Source organism: Falco biarmicus, chromosome 15 (assembly GCF_023638135.1).
Source record: "Falco biarmicus isolate bFalBia1 chromosome 15, bFalBia1.pri, whole genome shotgun sequence".
Taxonomy (NCBI): Eukaryota; Metazoa; Chordata; class Aves; order Falconiformes; family Falconidae; genus Falco; species Falco biarmicus.
Window position 1 is genome coordinate 3,106,963 of NC_079302.1, and position 16,933 is coordinate 3,123,895.

General features: G+C 39.8%; 1 protein-coding gene across 6 annotated transcripts in view; it reads right to left on the reverse strand.

Moving 5' to 3' along the window:
• Positions 1–727: 727 nt before the first annotated feature.
• The window catches only part of BANP (BTG3 associated nuclear protein), a 152,565-nt gene continuing 136,359 nt past the window's right edge, over positions 728–16,933 (reverse strand). For all 6 annotated transcript variants that reach the window (XM_056360665.1, XM_056360664.1, XM_056360663.1 and 3 more), the window contains 2 exons: positions 5,895–6,038; positions 728–1,507 (listed from right to left, as the gene is read on the reverse strand). In XM_056360665.1, the coding sequence (XP_056216640.1) occupies positions 1,436–1,507; positions 5,895–6,038 (216 nt within the window). In that variant the 3' untranslated portion in view covers positions 728–1,435. The remainder of the gene's footprint in view (positions 1,508–5,894; positions 6,039–16,933) is intronic.

Here is a 16,933-nt window from a genome sequence, read left to right on the forward strand (position 1 = left end):
TTCATTTAAAAAAAAAAAAAGTTATCTTGAATTCAACCATCTAGAGTTTGTGGCTATGTCTCATTCATTAACACATTAAATGCTTTATGAGCCCTATATTGACAATAACCATATAGCAAGTCAGCTGAAAAACAAATACAAAGCAATGCCTCCCCCAGTAACTATTTTTCTAAAACGTGCACATAAAGATAATCAGGTTAGAGCAAACGTATCCTTTCCATTGAAACTCAGCAAATATGAAAATGTAGCTTTCTTGAAAGAGGTATCAAATGTCCCATAGGTTTCGGTGGCGAGAGGATTTTACCTTGCTGTTGCTAACAAGATAGGTATCACACTTTTGCAGCCCAGCTTTTTATGGATGAATCCCAAACTGAGGTACTGCCACTGCTGGACAAAGGAGGTAGGTGGAACTAAAAGGGAAACAGCTCAGAAGAATTGTTCACATTTAAAAAAAAAAAAAAAAAAAAAAAAAAAGGCATAAATTCATTGTACAAAATAGGATTTGCAACTCAAAAGCTTAACTATCACATTTTTCTTGCACTGGAAATTTAGATAATTGCATGATCTAAGATCGATATCTTCCTTACAGACTTAATCTTCCTTCTCAGTTTGACAGCAGAGCTTGCCAGATAGCATCTGTCTTCTAATACTGCAGAACTACTCTCCCACAGCACAGTCCAGTCAAACCGTATTCATTCCTGAGGCAGAGAGCAACTTAGAGCTGCACTATTCATAAATACACATTTATTTCTCATTAGAAATGCATAATTACAGCATTAAAAGCATTTTCCCCTAGAAAAGTAGTTAAGCAACAGTACGAACAAAATTGTTAGTCTTCTGCAAATACAGTTTTCATTACACTGAACAGAAAACACCAGCAAAAGGCTAATACTTGCAGTTATGGGATTTTCCTTTTTTTAAATATTTTCCATTTTTGTTATAAACACCATAGCAAATAAAAAAAAGCTGTTTAAACAGTGAAAAATATTTGAGCTCTTGATCTTCTATAGGTGGTAAAGCAGGTATTGCAAAGCAGCAATACCCTTCCTAAGATATCTGCAGACATTCAAAAGGCGCCTTTCACAGAAGAAATGAACAGGATGAAACATTAATTTAGTCTCACAGTTTGATTCATTACGTTTTTTCCTCTTTAAGTGTACCTAAGGGCTGGCCATTTATTTTTTTTCTGACGGCCACATCCTCAGCTGATGGATGCAGTGACATAGTTCCAGCTTAAGTAACTGGGTCCTGATTTATTCCAGGTGAGGACAACCAGATAGATCATCAGAACTCTGCTATTTGCAGGAGATGTTCAAGGTGTCACTATTAGTCTAACAGGCATTTCCCTTCTCCTGTTGTCGCACGAAGACTACAGCGCTTAACTTCTGACTGTGGCTTGCTGACATCTTGGTTGACACAGCTTTTCACAATTCTCTTATTGAATTTGTATTGCTCCGTGTTCTATCTGCATTTCTGGCTGGATTGCTGACTGAAGGGTATCGCTGCCCTGCAAAAGGGAACATGAAATCAGTAAATCGATGCAAAAGTGCTTTCCATTGCTGCAGCCAAGGGAATGTGAACATATCATACTAATATAAAGTTCTTGTATAAACCAGTGCAAAATCTGCATGGATACCAGCTCTATGACAGAGTCAAAATGGGAATACACTCATAAAAATACACCAAAAAAACCACAGAGTCCACATGAAGTCTAAGCAGACTAATGCCCTTCAGACTGGAAAGAGACGGCTGAAATAATGGAATCATGATAAGGATCTTTAAGACCATGAATGGCACAAAAAGAGCAAATAGACAACAATTACTCCCTCTCTCTTCCCAAAAAAGAACCAGCCCTAAAAAGAAACAAAATAAAACCCGTGCCTGGCAGAACACATGCCGAAGCTGCGGAAGGACTTGTCCCAGCACCATGTACGTACTGACAGCTCGGGGGCACAGAGCTGATCAGTGTTACGGAACTAAACTCCCCCAAGGGTGATCATAGAAAAGAAAGTAGAAAGTCCCAGAGTGACAGAACTATTGTAGGTAAGAGGAGTAAAACGACCTGTTTGCCCTGTGCTCGGACTTTCCCCAGCTGATGCAGGACACAGCCTAAAACTGCTGACTTGACCCACTGCAGTCTTTCTCTCTTTTGTGTACAATGAGAACAGCATTACTATAGTGAACTTTTTTCTCAAATATAATTCTTCGTACAGGTCTGATTCAACTCACTCTCCAAGCAAAAAGAGTCCTCCATGTAAGAATCTGAAGTAAACACAATTGACTCATGTTGTCAAAGGAAGTCACCTTAAAAATTAAATTACTGCCTACCAGTAGTCTATGCTGTGAAAGGATAATCCCATAGCAAGCTGCCCTTTTAGCCAAGTTAGCTGGAGTAAGGAAAACTAGATTATGAAACAAACTCCGTCTTTAGAGCTATAAGATGAATAGCATTTAAGAACAGCTGTACTGGCTTGGATAAAGTCCATCACACCCAGTAAGCCTTCCCCTGATAGCAGCCAATGTCACAAGCATAGATAAACTACAAGGAAAGGGCAAGCATTTAATGGTATTTTCCTGTACACTCCCACAGATTCCAGAGATCTGCCCTTGATGGATTTTCCCTCCATAAATACATCTAATAGATGCTTTATGTAACACTCTGGATACAGAATTATTTCTGTGGCAGTACTTCTGTTATGAAAAAGTCTTACTTGAAGCCCTGCTTTACGCTCTCTGCCTAGCATCTGCAAGATGATCCACAAAGACACAAGGGTGGAAACTCAACCGGATTTCCCATCCTTTACGTTCTACTCTACAGGCACAACTGATTTATTCGAATGAAAGTACTTGGAGGTTCAAAATCATAAAGCATGGCTCCTAAATTAAGGTTTTGTTGTCAAATTACTTCTCTTCATCTCTCTGCCTTGTTGCCAGCGATCGCACACAGGTACAAGATTTTTTCCTGTTCAACTTTATAGGTAATTTGGTGTTTACTTAATTGTTCAATAAATTAGTGCCAAAGTGGTGAATAATTCTATCAGATTGCTAAATCTGATAGCAGGTAAGGGACCACTGAAGTTTTCTTTCTCATTAGGGGAAAACTGTATTGAAGTAATACAATTATCAAAGAACAGAAACAACAGCAGTACTGAGTATTTATCCAAGATTCAGAGCAAAAGTAGAAGAGTGCCCAACCAGATTAGAAGCACACTTTAGATCTGGAATTATGGGTTTTTTTCCAAATCTAACAGTGTTTACCACCAGCATATGAATTTGAGCACAGAATTAATCCAAATATTCTTTGACATCAGCATATTCTGTATTTCTGAATTTTGCAAGCTGCTCTAAGCAAGAACGCTATTGAGACATGAAAACAAGCCAACTAAATCTACATCTCCAAAATGCATCTGATTTCAAATGACGCCTCCTCCCACGGAACAAGAACTTGCAATTTTATGCCAGCAAAACACTGTTCGTATATTAAGTTTGTGTTTATATATGTGGCTTAGAGTCACTAAAGAACTGTCAGAATCCAAACTATTAATACTTCTGTCTACAGCTAATTTGCAAATGCAAAATCGTGCTTGAATACATTGAAAATACTAAAGTGAAGTGGCTATTGCTGTCTGCTTCAGCTGAAGTCACAGAAGGGATTCATTTCAAACAGCCTCACTCCTACCTTCAGCTTTCATGTGGGATTGCTTTCAAAGGCGTGGCTTTCAAGAATAACGGTACAAAAACCGGTACAGTGTTTTCAGACATAAAATAAATTCACACTTGTGATGTCTGAAACACGTAATTTGTGTAGGGCACAGCATCAAAATCAGGTGGATAATAAACTCCACTTTTATAAGCTTTGATTGATAAATAGATACAAAATCACTGAAACCTCTCAGTACCCTGACTAAAAGCCAAAGAAAACAGATTAAAGTGTCACTACAGCCTCACCGAGAGGGTTCTCCCTTCAGATAAGATTCTTCTTTTCAGATAACAGATTTTTCTAAAATCATGCAGGACTATTCCATAACTTTAGCCAAAAAAAAGCTATTGAACTATCCATATAACTCAGAGTAATGTAAATACCAAGTTGGTTTCTCCAATTCATTAACAGATCCTTAGTTTTCAGTTTGTGTAAACTGAGGAAATATTTATGGCAAACTTGTTTCTAGTCTTGTCTGTTTTTCCTTTCATACTCTTCTTATTTCACATTCCTTTTCTGCTTCTCTTCAGTTTTGTATAAATCTCTGTGGTTAACCACAATATTAAAACCTAACATGGTGCAAAGTGTCCCTGAAGAGAAAAGTAACTCCTCCGGTGGCTGCCAGCTGTGTGGGAGATGGTTCCTGACTCACCCCCTGCCCTGCACGAGGTGCTAGCCGGGAAGGGCACGAGGAACAGACCCAGGACGAAGTCTGAGAGAGGTGAACTTGAGAACTTCCCAGGCCTGGGGTGAGGACAGCACCATGAGAACCATCTCCCCCTACCTGATGTCTATGTGCTTTATTAATTGCACGGGACCCGCCGTACTTGAGGACTTGAAAGAAATACGGCATAATTCCCTGTAGCCACACTCTAATTGTCAGGTGTACTATTACAAATGACTATAAATAAAATATCAAGAAGGTTAATTCAGAGACAAAGCCGAAGAGAGGGAAAAATTACTATTAAGGGCTCATCTGCACAGGAAGATCAGCGGACAGACAACCGGCACGTCGCCTTGCAGCACAGCACACCCACACACCGTAGTCCGATGCTTTTTGCCGGGAAGCACGATTTTTCTGAAAAGCGCTTTGTAGCATCCAGGTGGGGAGCCAGTGTGGACCAGAGCAACTAAGAGAGTTTGGAGTTCTGGCTTTCCCACCGGCACCAGCCAGTGCAGGTGGCACTTGGGCAACATCCAACACGGCCGCAGCTTTTGTCCGAGGCCCTTTGCCGTTGGGATAACTAACGTGCTCTAACTTCGTGTATCGAAGTGACCTGCAGATTGCCTTGCCCATGGAAGCAGCACATGCAAAATCTGGACGTGATTCCCGTGATTCCTTATGCGATTTCCTGCCTCCCTCCCTGCAAGGAGACTCAATATCTAAATGTTTGTAGCCAGATCAGAATTCTCTAGAAAACTGGGCATGTATCAGACAAAAATCCCCTCAAATATTGGCTGCTAAGGATACCATTATATTTTGGCTCGCAGGCAGCAGCTTATTTTTCACAATCACTTGGCATTCTCTAGAGAAGACGCTCACCAAGTGGGGTTCACAGAAGAATGTGCAAACCATCTTCAGAAATATTTCTTACAACTGTTTTAAGTCAGCATTCTTGTGCTGTCACCAGTCACAGCTTCAAGCCGATGAGAAACTTTTTCTAGACTCAGATACAAGACTGTTCAAACTGATTTCAAAAGGAAAAAAAAAAAAAATATTCCTCCACTGTAACTGAGAGGATCAAGTGTTCACTTACAATTGCTAACATTGTGACTTCTGTGGGAAATCCAGCCTGTTGATCAAAATAACTGGAAAACTGCTGTCAGAAAGGGAGTAACGTTTTGAAGAGAAACCTCAGCCTGAAAAATACTTCTTGGATAGATTCTGAGCCAGTTTTTGCCCTGTCCTTTAACGTGGCTCTCAGCCTTCAAGGATGCAGAAAAGCAATGATGACCAAAATAACTATTCTCTAGAGGCATTGAGCAAGAACATAGAAGCAGGAATAGTCAAAGACCATTTATACCTTCAACAAAATTATGTTTCTTATTATAATTTTTTTTTTTTAAGCCTGTTTGGAAAAAGGATTGTAAACTCATTGGGACTGCAGCATTCATGGCTAGATATATAGTTCATCTGACAGATGTTTCTATCCAGTTAAGCACTTTCAAATGGCAAAAAGATATGTATACATACTTGATTAGTCGCAGAGTGGTCTGTCACTGGTGTCAGCTGCACATATTGGACTTGGATATCACTCCCTTGGAGCGGAGATCCATCAACACCCCCTGATGCAGGCTCAGCAGAAGCAACAGCTATCAGCTGAGCGCCCTGCAACACCTGCAGGGAAAGCAACAGAGAAAGCAGCTTGTAAACAGCCATAATCAGAAATGCATTATGAACCATTTAACTTAAAACAGATGCAAACCCAAAGACTATTAAAAAGAAACACAAGAAAACTTGTCTATCGCTAACAGTTGCTTTAAATCATGTGGGTTTCCAAGAGGACATGGTACACATATGGAACGATTCCCATATTAGATGCTTGCCGCATTTTGCCTTATGAGATTCGTAATTCTGTTAATGATTATTGCACAGGCTAAGTGGGATAGAGAGCGCAGGTTACACTAAGAGTGTGGTAACGTCAATAGCACATAACAGTATCACTGAGTAATGCTTTTGCTGTTACATAAACTGGCACAGATCCAAGATACTCCTCCTCGCACCCAAAGGCATTCAACTTTTGACAATTTCTTACAGTCATGTTTATATTCCTATCGCATATAAAGGTGTAGATTTAAGAATTACTGCTGATTAATGCTGACTCTGAACATATTTGCATTTGACTGGTGAAGACTGTAAGTCCCCTCCAGGCTTTAAAAACCAAAGAGCAGTTGATTCTATAAGTGCTTGCTTAGAAATGTTCTTGTGATGAGACTACTTTTAATTTACTTCTTGAAACACACATCAGAATAAAATACATGTTTGTAAACAACGACATGTCACCAATCTCATTTTTTAAATTCAGCTAAAACACATATTCAGTTTTACTTTCTATATGCTGCGAATGATGTATTTCTAAAACATGGTACTTGAACTGCAGAAAATAAAAGACATCTTTCCAATGAAGAGAGGACAAAGAACAAAAAATAACATTCTTAACAAAGGTTTTTCTTAACAAAGTATGATTTCTCAGCTGATCTGCGGGTGGGTGGCCATGAAGGAGTGGGTAGGCTAGAATTTCTCTAGAGAGTGTGGGAGGCAAAGAGAGGTGACCTCCATAAATGACCTTAAGGGGTGTTGTCAGGATTTTATAGGGATCTTGGGTGTTCTGAGATACCGTCAACATCAAACTGCAGAAGGATGCTACATTTTGTTTTTACAGAAGTAAGCAAAATCCTCTCGTGCTAGAGTATTTGTTTTGGAACTATACGATACATAATGTCGGAACCACGTCACAGTCTGTCCTATTGATTTCCTGCAAGTTAAATGTACTTTTTCTCATTTATTTCTGAACTACAAACTTCAGAACCATTGTAAGTGACTGAACAAGACCATCATTCTCACGTACAGTTTTACAACAAAGAAGCCTAAATAGTACACCAGCTTTCCTCTTTTATTGTACGTTCTCAACTGCACACCTTCCAGTGCTCTGCAGAACTCCCTTTTACAGCAAACACCCTGGAGAAGATGAAGTAACTCTGTTATGTGTTGTAACAAACCTGTTTGATCCTTGGTGATAACCTACCTCTACCATCCTGCCTACCAAAAAAAAAAAAACCCTCACACCAAAAACCCCCACATCAAAAACCCCCCCAAAACCCCAAAAACACCCAAAAAACCAAACCCCAAACCCCAACAGTACTTGCATAAAATACTTTTCACTGTCAAATTACACTTCCCTGTTGGTTTCATGTAAATGGTCATGTGCTTTTCCTATTGTGTCTTCCTGCTGGATAAACTACTTGTAATTCCTCTTTCCTTCACAAAGAAGTGGGAAGCATTTTATAGGATGTAATGACGAAGCTGAGCTAGTTTTCACAGAGGTAAAATGGACAACGTGCCAACATCAGCAGGGGCTGACAGACCCAGGTATTTACGAATTTCCATTGCCGAGGTCACACAGTGATTGCTGCCGCTCCGTTCCCCCCAGCTAGCCAGATTAAAACCAGTTTAGTTAAGATTAGTTGTGCTCCAAACCACAGCAGCGATAGCTGCACACACTTTGCTTGGTTTGCAGTTTATAGGTTGAAAAAATCAGATTGGTAACGGGAGAGATGAGACATCCAGCACTGTAAGCATTGCCGTCGGTGTAGGTTTTCCTTCTTTGTCACGTCCTGGTTACACAGACCCCAAGGACTACGGGTTTCAGTATTCACTACTGGAAGGTGCGTGGCCAAGCCAGGCGGATTCACTTCCACTAGCGTCATGCCAGACTATCTGGGATTTGCACACCAGGTGATTGGCTCTACACTGGATGTTGCACTGGTATGTTTATTCTCTACCAATTGCCAGCTTTGCATTTTTCCCTATAGTTAGAAAATATGTCAGGACGCTTAGAAGCCAGGAAAGGGCCATTTTTCAAAACTAAGAACCATTTTGCTTCTTTAGGATTCTCTTTATCCATTCATCCATCCTGCACAGACTACTTAATATGTGTTCAAAATCACTTGGGGGGGGGGGGGGGGGGGGGGGGAGGAAAGGAAAAAGTATGATTTTGAAAATTAAAAGAACAACAATCTAATGCCAAAAAAGATTTCTTAATGTTTTCCACTTAATACAGCTAACATTAATAGCTGTCTTAGATTTCATTAAATACTGCCTAGCTTGTTGTTGTGGCGTAACTGGCTATATAACCAGTCACTGTACAAATGAGAATAAAAGCAAGAACAGGAAAAAGATCCCAGTCTTAAATTAAACCATCTGACGGAACTTTAAATGAAGGAATGAGCAACAAGCTGCTCTTAATATTTGCAGAGTTCATATACAGCACTCTGAACAAAATTACTGTTTTGCAATTTCTATTTGAATTACCGTACAGCTTCTGAAATTAAGATACAAATGGACGAGAGTAGAAGGGGAGAACTGCCATCTTTACCCCCCCTTTTTTTTTAGTTGGGTTTTTTTTTTTAAAAAAAGGGATTTGGAAAAAAAGCTGTTTCTGTAGCCTCAATGGCACTGTACCTTGTGATTAATCTGCTAAACCAAACAGAGCATCAACCCAGTCCCAGGATCAGCCTGGAACACTTGATCCCACTTTGTATGTCTGAGCGCCTCTGTCAAATGTGACACGATCATGACCTGCAGCTTACTAAAGATAGCGCTTACCTAATCACACCATATTCATAACACAATTTATCATGATCTCAGGCATATCCAGATAGGAAAATCTAACGGAACTGACATAAAAAAGAGCAATAAATTACATTTTCTCTACACATTACTGGGGATCATGATAAATTTATTATGCTTCTGTCTTAGCTTAAAAATACGCTACAAGTTTTGTTATGCTGAGGAACTATGACTGATGTCACCCTTTCTGCATCTCACAAACAGCACTAAATGTTTTGTTCAGAAAAAGCCCGACTTTGGCAACTAGAGTGGCAAGTTTCGTTATGGTCCTTGCATTCTGCTTGTATTTGAAAAACCTTTTTGTTCCATGGTATTCACAGTGCCTTATAAAAACAGATATCCCCATTTCCTTTAAGAGAGGGGAGAAAGGTCCCAGGGGGTAAGTTATCTCAAAATACATGCTGGTAGAAAGACAGACAGATACAAACAAACATAATAAAGGACAGAGTCCACGGAGTGGATTCAAGTGGATTGAACAGGCTCTCTAATCAGTATAACCATGCTTCCCCAGATAAAAACAGGATTTAACTTCAGCCCTATAATTTCAATCAGCCTCGCCTAATAGTTTTGCTCTGTTCATGTCATAAGTTTTATATCAAACTATAGCGAGGCTGCAAAAATGAAAGACATAAAGGGATCAACATCTTTACACAACGTGGGGTTTGTGGAGGAGCTGGGTAGCAGAGCCTTTCGCAAATGGGGCAGGTACAAGTATATGTCTTTTCTTTGGCTGCTCGCTTCACTTCCAAACCAACACTAAACTCTGTAGTTCTTACCTGTCCTTGACCTTAAAATAAAGGAATTGTACCAAAAAAATAAACAACCCACCCTGAAAAAGAAGTTCTCTTCCCGATTCCACAGGGCTTCTCCAACATCCTGCCTTACTGGTCCAAAACAGGTAGCGCAATACGGTTAAACTGAAAATAGTAAACTTCGCACCTAAGAAAATGGATTAATTCATGCTCTTAACACACACACAGAACAAGAAGCTTGAAGTCACCCTTCCCTTTCACTTGGGCACAAAAGCACGGAGGTATCTGACATGGAGTGTTGCTCCAGCTAACGCAGGCTAGTGGGAGTTCAAGACAAATTTAATCTTTCTAAAAAAGAGTGCCTTTAAAATGAACAAGCAGAACAAGAAGTGTTTTCTTTGTTAGTAGAGTATTTAGAAAAAGTACATTTGGCCATCTATTATTGCTTGCTGTCAGCGCTAAGATTTGTCTTGACAGTGACAAGACCTTTAGCTCTCACGGAGCCGGAGCCCACTCTTTACGTTGCACAATTATTTCCACTGCAAGCATAAGCAATTGCACAGCTGGAACGGTGCAGCTCGCGAAATTCTTCTGTTCTTTCAAAGCCTGCAGTTACAACCACAGATACATGCTTTTCCCCAAATATAAAACCTAGCGAAAAAACATTTATCAAGACAAAGCCGAACAGTTTAGGAAACGCCTGTAAGATACTTCCAAGTATCTTAGAGATGTAAGCCTTTGGGAAGGTTTGGAAGCCACCAATGCTCTCGAGCACATTTTGTGACCTGGCCCAGTCTTGGCAAGCCTTCGTGTCCCAGCCCTTGCTGCCTCAAAGATCACCACACTGCACGGTGACCCTGGTGAAGACAACTTGCCTGAATTAAAAAGCAAGCATGAAAGAGCCCCTTCTCTCACTAGTCCCGTTGCCTGACAGAATAAGAATGTTCCCTAACACCTTCAGACAGAAATATAAATGCATTTCTATTAGTTTTGATTTTAAATGGTGCTAGAAATACCAGAAGGAAAAGTATTTTGTTCGGATGTTTAAAATGAAGTGTGAACTCCTGGCATTGTTCGTGAATACAGAACCACAGTCTCTTTCACCAAACATTTATTTTCCTGAAAGCTCCATAAGCTTTCAGTGAGCCACACAAGAGCTGACAGATTTGATAAAACGAGCTAAGGGACAGGCAGCTCCCTCCTGCCCACCCCAAGCACACTGTGCCCATACGTCCCGTCCCCCCTCACAGCGCATTAACAAACCCAGGCTTCCTCACGGGGGCTGCAGCAGGAGCGCAGCCCTTGCAGTGGCACCTCACTGACCTCAGTCTTGGCCTTTCTCTTGGGGTTTTTTCCCTCCCCTCTCCCCCTTTTCTTCTCTATCATTCTCCCTTCAAAGTCTTGATGATTTGGGACATGCGAGCTTTTGAGCCTGAAGGTCCTGGATTTCTGCTTTTCGTCCCTTCTTCAGTGAGATGCTTGCCATATAAAACATAATAATAAAATTAGTATTAATAATGAAAACCAGCTACTTTCTCTGCTCCCTTCCTTTCCATTTAAAGACCATTTTAGCCCATAACTAATAGTTCCCATTTAACATTCAACTGCCAGGGCAGGAAATAAAATTTAAAAAAAAAAAGATTAAAATGTAAAAGGTTTTCCTTCAGTTTCTTCCAAAATTATTCAAGCATAGTTTCCAGCCATATTTCAATTCATATCACATCCTCAGCTGATTTTACTTATCATTGGGAATGATTCTTCTAGAAGCCCATAACTCAAAATATTTCTCTAGACCCCAGTCTTCAAAAATAGGTAACTGTTTTGGGATAGCTGGAGTTTGTTTATCAAAAAAGCCCATTCCTCAGTCTGGTCCTTGCCAGATTGAGCCTTCTAAAACACATTCTTGCTACTGCTGTTGTGAGCTTTTTTATTAATCTAGGCAAGCACATATGTTTGCCTACCTATAAAAAGCTCAAAAACAAGACACATTGGCATTTTGGTGTCTTTTTTCCATCATTTCTTCCCATTTCTAACACAGGAATGCAATAAAAGATGACGTTTCTAAAAAAAAATGAGGTTTTGAATCACTGAAAGAGTGGTTGTTTATATAAGGTTCACATCTGAAAATCCTGTAACACTTAGAGCCAGCAAATAACCATTTCAGCAAATGTTGCACGAAAGAAATGAGTTGTGCATAGGAAAAGGGAAAGATCTCAGTGACATGCTCCAGCTAAAAGATTGGCAAAAACAACAGTTTGGGCCCAGAAATGTGAGGGTGGTTATGGGTTTACATGATTCCTAGAAAACAATAAATTAGGAAAATGCCTGCCCATCATCTTCCTACACTGTCATTCATGGATGGCAAAATTACATGAATATATCGAAACAGCAAAAACAGCTCCTTCAAGTGATAAGAAGCTCTGTTGATAAACATGTTCACAAAAAAAGAAGATAACCGCCTCTAGCTGGTTCTTTTCAGTCTTAAAGCTTTCTTGATGGAGCCGTAAGACTAAAAACATCCACTGTATTTAGTGCCAACGAAACACTCATTTAGTGGATTTACAAGCTTAGAGATGAGTTTACCTGGAGCCACTAGACCCTGTATTTAGGTCCAGAACTCAAAACGTTTTAGTATTAGAAATTAATGAGTTCCATTAAAACCATCAGAGGCTTAGACTAATCAAGGCCTCTGTCACCTTGGCACTTACTGAGGAATCTGGAACAGACAATCCAGAATGTCGCAAGAACGCAGCTGTATGAAAGAAACGAAGAGTTTCTTCCATAAGATTTGTCTTTTGTAGTTCTTCATTTCACTTGATGAAGCAGAGCAAGACCCAACACTAGGAAACACGTCCAGTATGGAGGATACTAAAATACAAAGGAAAATTGGCAACGTGCTCTTACTTTACACCCCTTCCTCTTCAAGCTATTTGGTTCAATTTAACCAAGGTCAACCGTGTTGAAAAGCTCAGATCTGAGGCTGGCTGATACAAAGTTAGTTTGATGATTTTACAATCCAGTTCCAATAAAATTAAAGTGTTAATGTGCCAAAAAGGAGTGGCAGCAAAGGATGGAGTGACCTAACTGTTCTCGAAGCAGCAGTCATCAGCACGCTAAGATCAAGCAGTGTTCAATGAAATCCACGGTGACCCCTGCGCTTTATTTAATCTGTCCCACATGTATATAAAGTATGAATGCATAGAGCCTGATGATGTGTAATCTTTGTGGAGAAATAAATACACATTCAACCTGTACTTCTTCAGAACAAATACAGTATGGACCAAGGATCACTACACACTGCTGCATACTTTCCGTGCTGTATTTAAAATCAAGCAGTAAGTATTTTGCTAGAATTACAGGACAGTTTTAAGGACTAAGTTTTATCTTCCCAACTTTTCAAAACATGAACAGCAATAAAAGACTGGAAGTTCCTCTCCCAAGAAGATAAGGAAGACAGATGGCTCACAGTGCTGCAGACAAAATATGCAGCTTTTCTCTCCCAGTAATCAGTGATGAGAAGCACACCGAGGTGCGAGTAAGCACATGGCAGATGTAACCCATCCTCCAGGATCCCTTACTGGCCACCCTTTCTTAAGCAGAAACCTCCAAAATACAAGGCCTCTCTTCTTTCTAAGGTTCACATTTACGGCTGTATGTCTGACATCAAACTACTAAGATCACGCTAAAACCAAGCAAAAAGGAAAAATACATACCACTCACATTTTTTCCAAAATAATTACACATCATAATTTTTTGGTTTTCAAGCTGAACTTGTTCTGATTATAATTTCATTTTTACCAGCATAACCACAAGAGAAAAAACCCTCCAAGGCCATAATGTGTACTCCAACAACGTGTTTCATATCCAGCCACCAGGGAGCTTCCAGAAATTCACAGGTTTTTCTATTTTATTCTTACAAAAGGCTACTCATTGTCTAGTTTGTCTTACATGGCATAAATTAAAAGACCCCTACACAAAGCAATTTCCACTAAAACCACAACTGCTTTTTGAAGTAGAACATCTCTTTTAGAGGTTTTCCCATCTTTATTTTAAATACTTCAGCCTACAGAATAGCACGGAGCATGTAACATACTGCCCCATCTCTGATGTCTTCTCATTGCTCCCTGCAGGAAAAGCTTTGGGAGGTGAAAGAGTTTATTTTAGTCCGTCGAGCAGGCCACCAAACCTTCACTGGTATAATAAAATAATTCTGGAATATTTCTTTATTTATTTATTCTTAGAAAAATACATTACTTTGCATCTAGCTTTATTAAAAGGAAAGCTGAGTCAATCATATCTAGTAATCTAGGTCAGAGTGTGAAAGTGACCTGTTACTTTCATTACTTAGCATTTAATTACACATCACTAATTATTCATTTCCTTTCATATCTTTGATTTAAATGCTGAATAGCATTAGCCAGAGATATTTGTGGGAAAACACCAGAAAATAAAAATTGGAAGGCCTAAAATTGCTTTTTGCAATACATCAACTAAATTCTTTTGAATAAAGTTCACACTGGCTTCAATCATTTGCTACAGGGCTACATTTTCAAATTATTGGAACAGCGCATCGGAAATAGAAAGCACATCAGTATACTGTCAGTCAAACTCATAAAAAATAGCCCATTTTTAATAAGTAACGCCGATCCACATTACGTATGCTAATGTTCTAATTCTTTACTAATTGCCTTCTAAACACTTCCTCTAAACAGAGCATATTTATTGAATTAAAAATCACACTCTTCGGAATGTCTGTGCCCAGATAGGTCACATCAAAACGTCAAAGCAACTGATGCCCAAGAAAAGATTCATCTATGAAGTCCCCTTGAGCAAGGTACCAGGTATGGGCTGGGCTACGGAGAGAAGGAGAGAGGAAAAAATAAGGGTGCTGAGAGACCCAGCAGCAATGAAGCAGCTACCGAAGTCTGATTCCCTGAATCACATGTCCTGTTAGCAGCTTCCATCACCCAAACCCACGGAGCTCCACTCACCTGTCCACAAATACTGCGGTGCTGTACGATAAGGGTTCTGCAGAAAATCACGCAGCAAGAGCTTTGGTAATGTTAAGGTAATATATTCCCATTAATGTCCCCGTAAGTTTCTCTTAAAATAAAAGTATGTTTGATCTAAGGGAACTGAAAGCAATATAAAAAGGATCCACTGCTCTTAAAGATTAAAGTATCATTCTGAAGTCAATGATCTAGTTCATAAAGCGTTACTTGGAGTCCTTTCCTTACTCCAACAACAACTTGTACCTAAATTTGCTATTTATTTCTTACATAAAGTGTGCCAATACAAAAATAAATTCAGCATATATAAAAGTCTAATATATAGCAGTTCAGAGAGAGAGAGGAACTCTCCCTGCTGTGCATTACTAAGTGTGCTGAATTGAACCATGCAAAATGTGACCTTAAATCTGTCAAAACTTCATTAACTAACACCCCTACAGAGTCATATAACCGAGAGCACCTCCTTTAAATTCCCCAAACTAACAGGCATGAAAAGTGAAACTGATTTCAGCTCTGCTAAGTGTGGAAAAATGAAAAGAATAATTCCAGAGTACATTTTTATCAGTGGCATTATTTCCTTGCATAACAAATAATAAACCACTTCATCTGCTTTTACTTGGAGTATATACCGCAGTGCAGCTCTGCTCTGTAACGTCTGCTCCGAGATTCCCTTAATGCGCCTCGACACAAACTGGAGAAATGCACGAGCACAAACTACAGGTATTGTGGTTACTTAAACAAACTTCACAAAAAACCGTCCATCTTCCTGGCTGCTGCGGTTGGACGGAGCTAGATAAGTGACGGCAAATTGTGGCTTAGTGTATATAAACTGCCTGTACCCTCAAAAGCCCTTTCACGACACACCGCCTTGCTTCCGAGAGCGCCGCTGCAGCGAGCCCCAAAAGCGCGCGAGGCTCAGCGAGCCCCAGGAGCAAGCCTCCGCCTCTGGAGACTAACTTCACGGAGTAAAGCCGCCGATATTTTCCAGCACTATGGTTTTACGGAGAGTAGCAGATATCGGTGAAATGCTGTCATGGGCCCTGAGCAAAGAAAAATGAGATGCACAGCGCTGCGTGAAGTTCCGAACGGGAAAGCGTGGCAGAAGTTCATGTTCTTTCTTAACATTCCCCATACAAGCTTTTTTTTTCTGTTTTAAATAATTTAGAAATAATTATTCTGAAGTCTTTGAAAAGCATTCATATCGAATTTGGTAAATAAACTAGACAAACATAAGGCGCAGAAAAAGACCCAGTTAATACAGTTCATGTTGTCTTTTGTTAAAAAAGCACCTGCTCCCACCAGCACTGTCTCTCTGACCCTTTCCTAAGCACAGTCCAACTAAAATAAGCAATCTGACCCAATTTTTTTCTACATACGGTATTTGGAAAACACATAATATGCAAATAAACCCATGAGGCTCACGATCTCTCTCCAGGTTAAACGCGTCCTGCCTACATTTATAGTGGATGCCTAAAGCAAAGGTGCAGTTGTTAGAAGTATCTCACGCTTTCACTGGGTCAACGCACATACTCTTCCGTGGCAAGCTGGGGGTCCCTCAACAGACTAACAGCTCCCTGGAGAAGCCATCGGTATTGAACACAAAAGGGTAATCAGTGTAATTAAAACTTTATCTGTGAACTATTACACTGGCTGAAAGAGACGCAAAGTTAATTCCTAAGAAATAAAAGTCTAAATCAAGCTTTGTATCATGTGATGGAAATAGAATGAGATTATGTGAAATCCTAACTGTAAGTAGTCCACGTTTACATCAGTAGTATTTTAATTCAGTATCACCTGTAGACAGACAGCAAAGTATCTGTCACCATCAACAGATAACGAAGCAAAGAAAGATACTGTTCTCAAGGTGCTCTGGGGTCGCATCCCATGGAAGCCAAGTGGGGTCCCTCCTTTGGCTTCAGGCAGACATGGGCTTAGGTCATGATGTAAAATACATCAACACAAAACACAGGCTTCCATTGAAAATACATTTTGAACTAGCACACGTGCAAGACTTGATTATAATTAATTGGCAGTTCAACTGCAGATGTAATTTCAGTAAAAGTGACTTGGTTACGGAAAGAAGGGTTACCTCATCTAACTTCACTGGATCAAATTAAAGAGG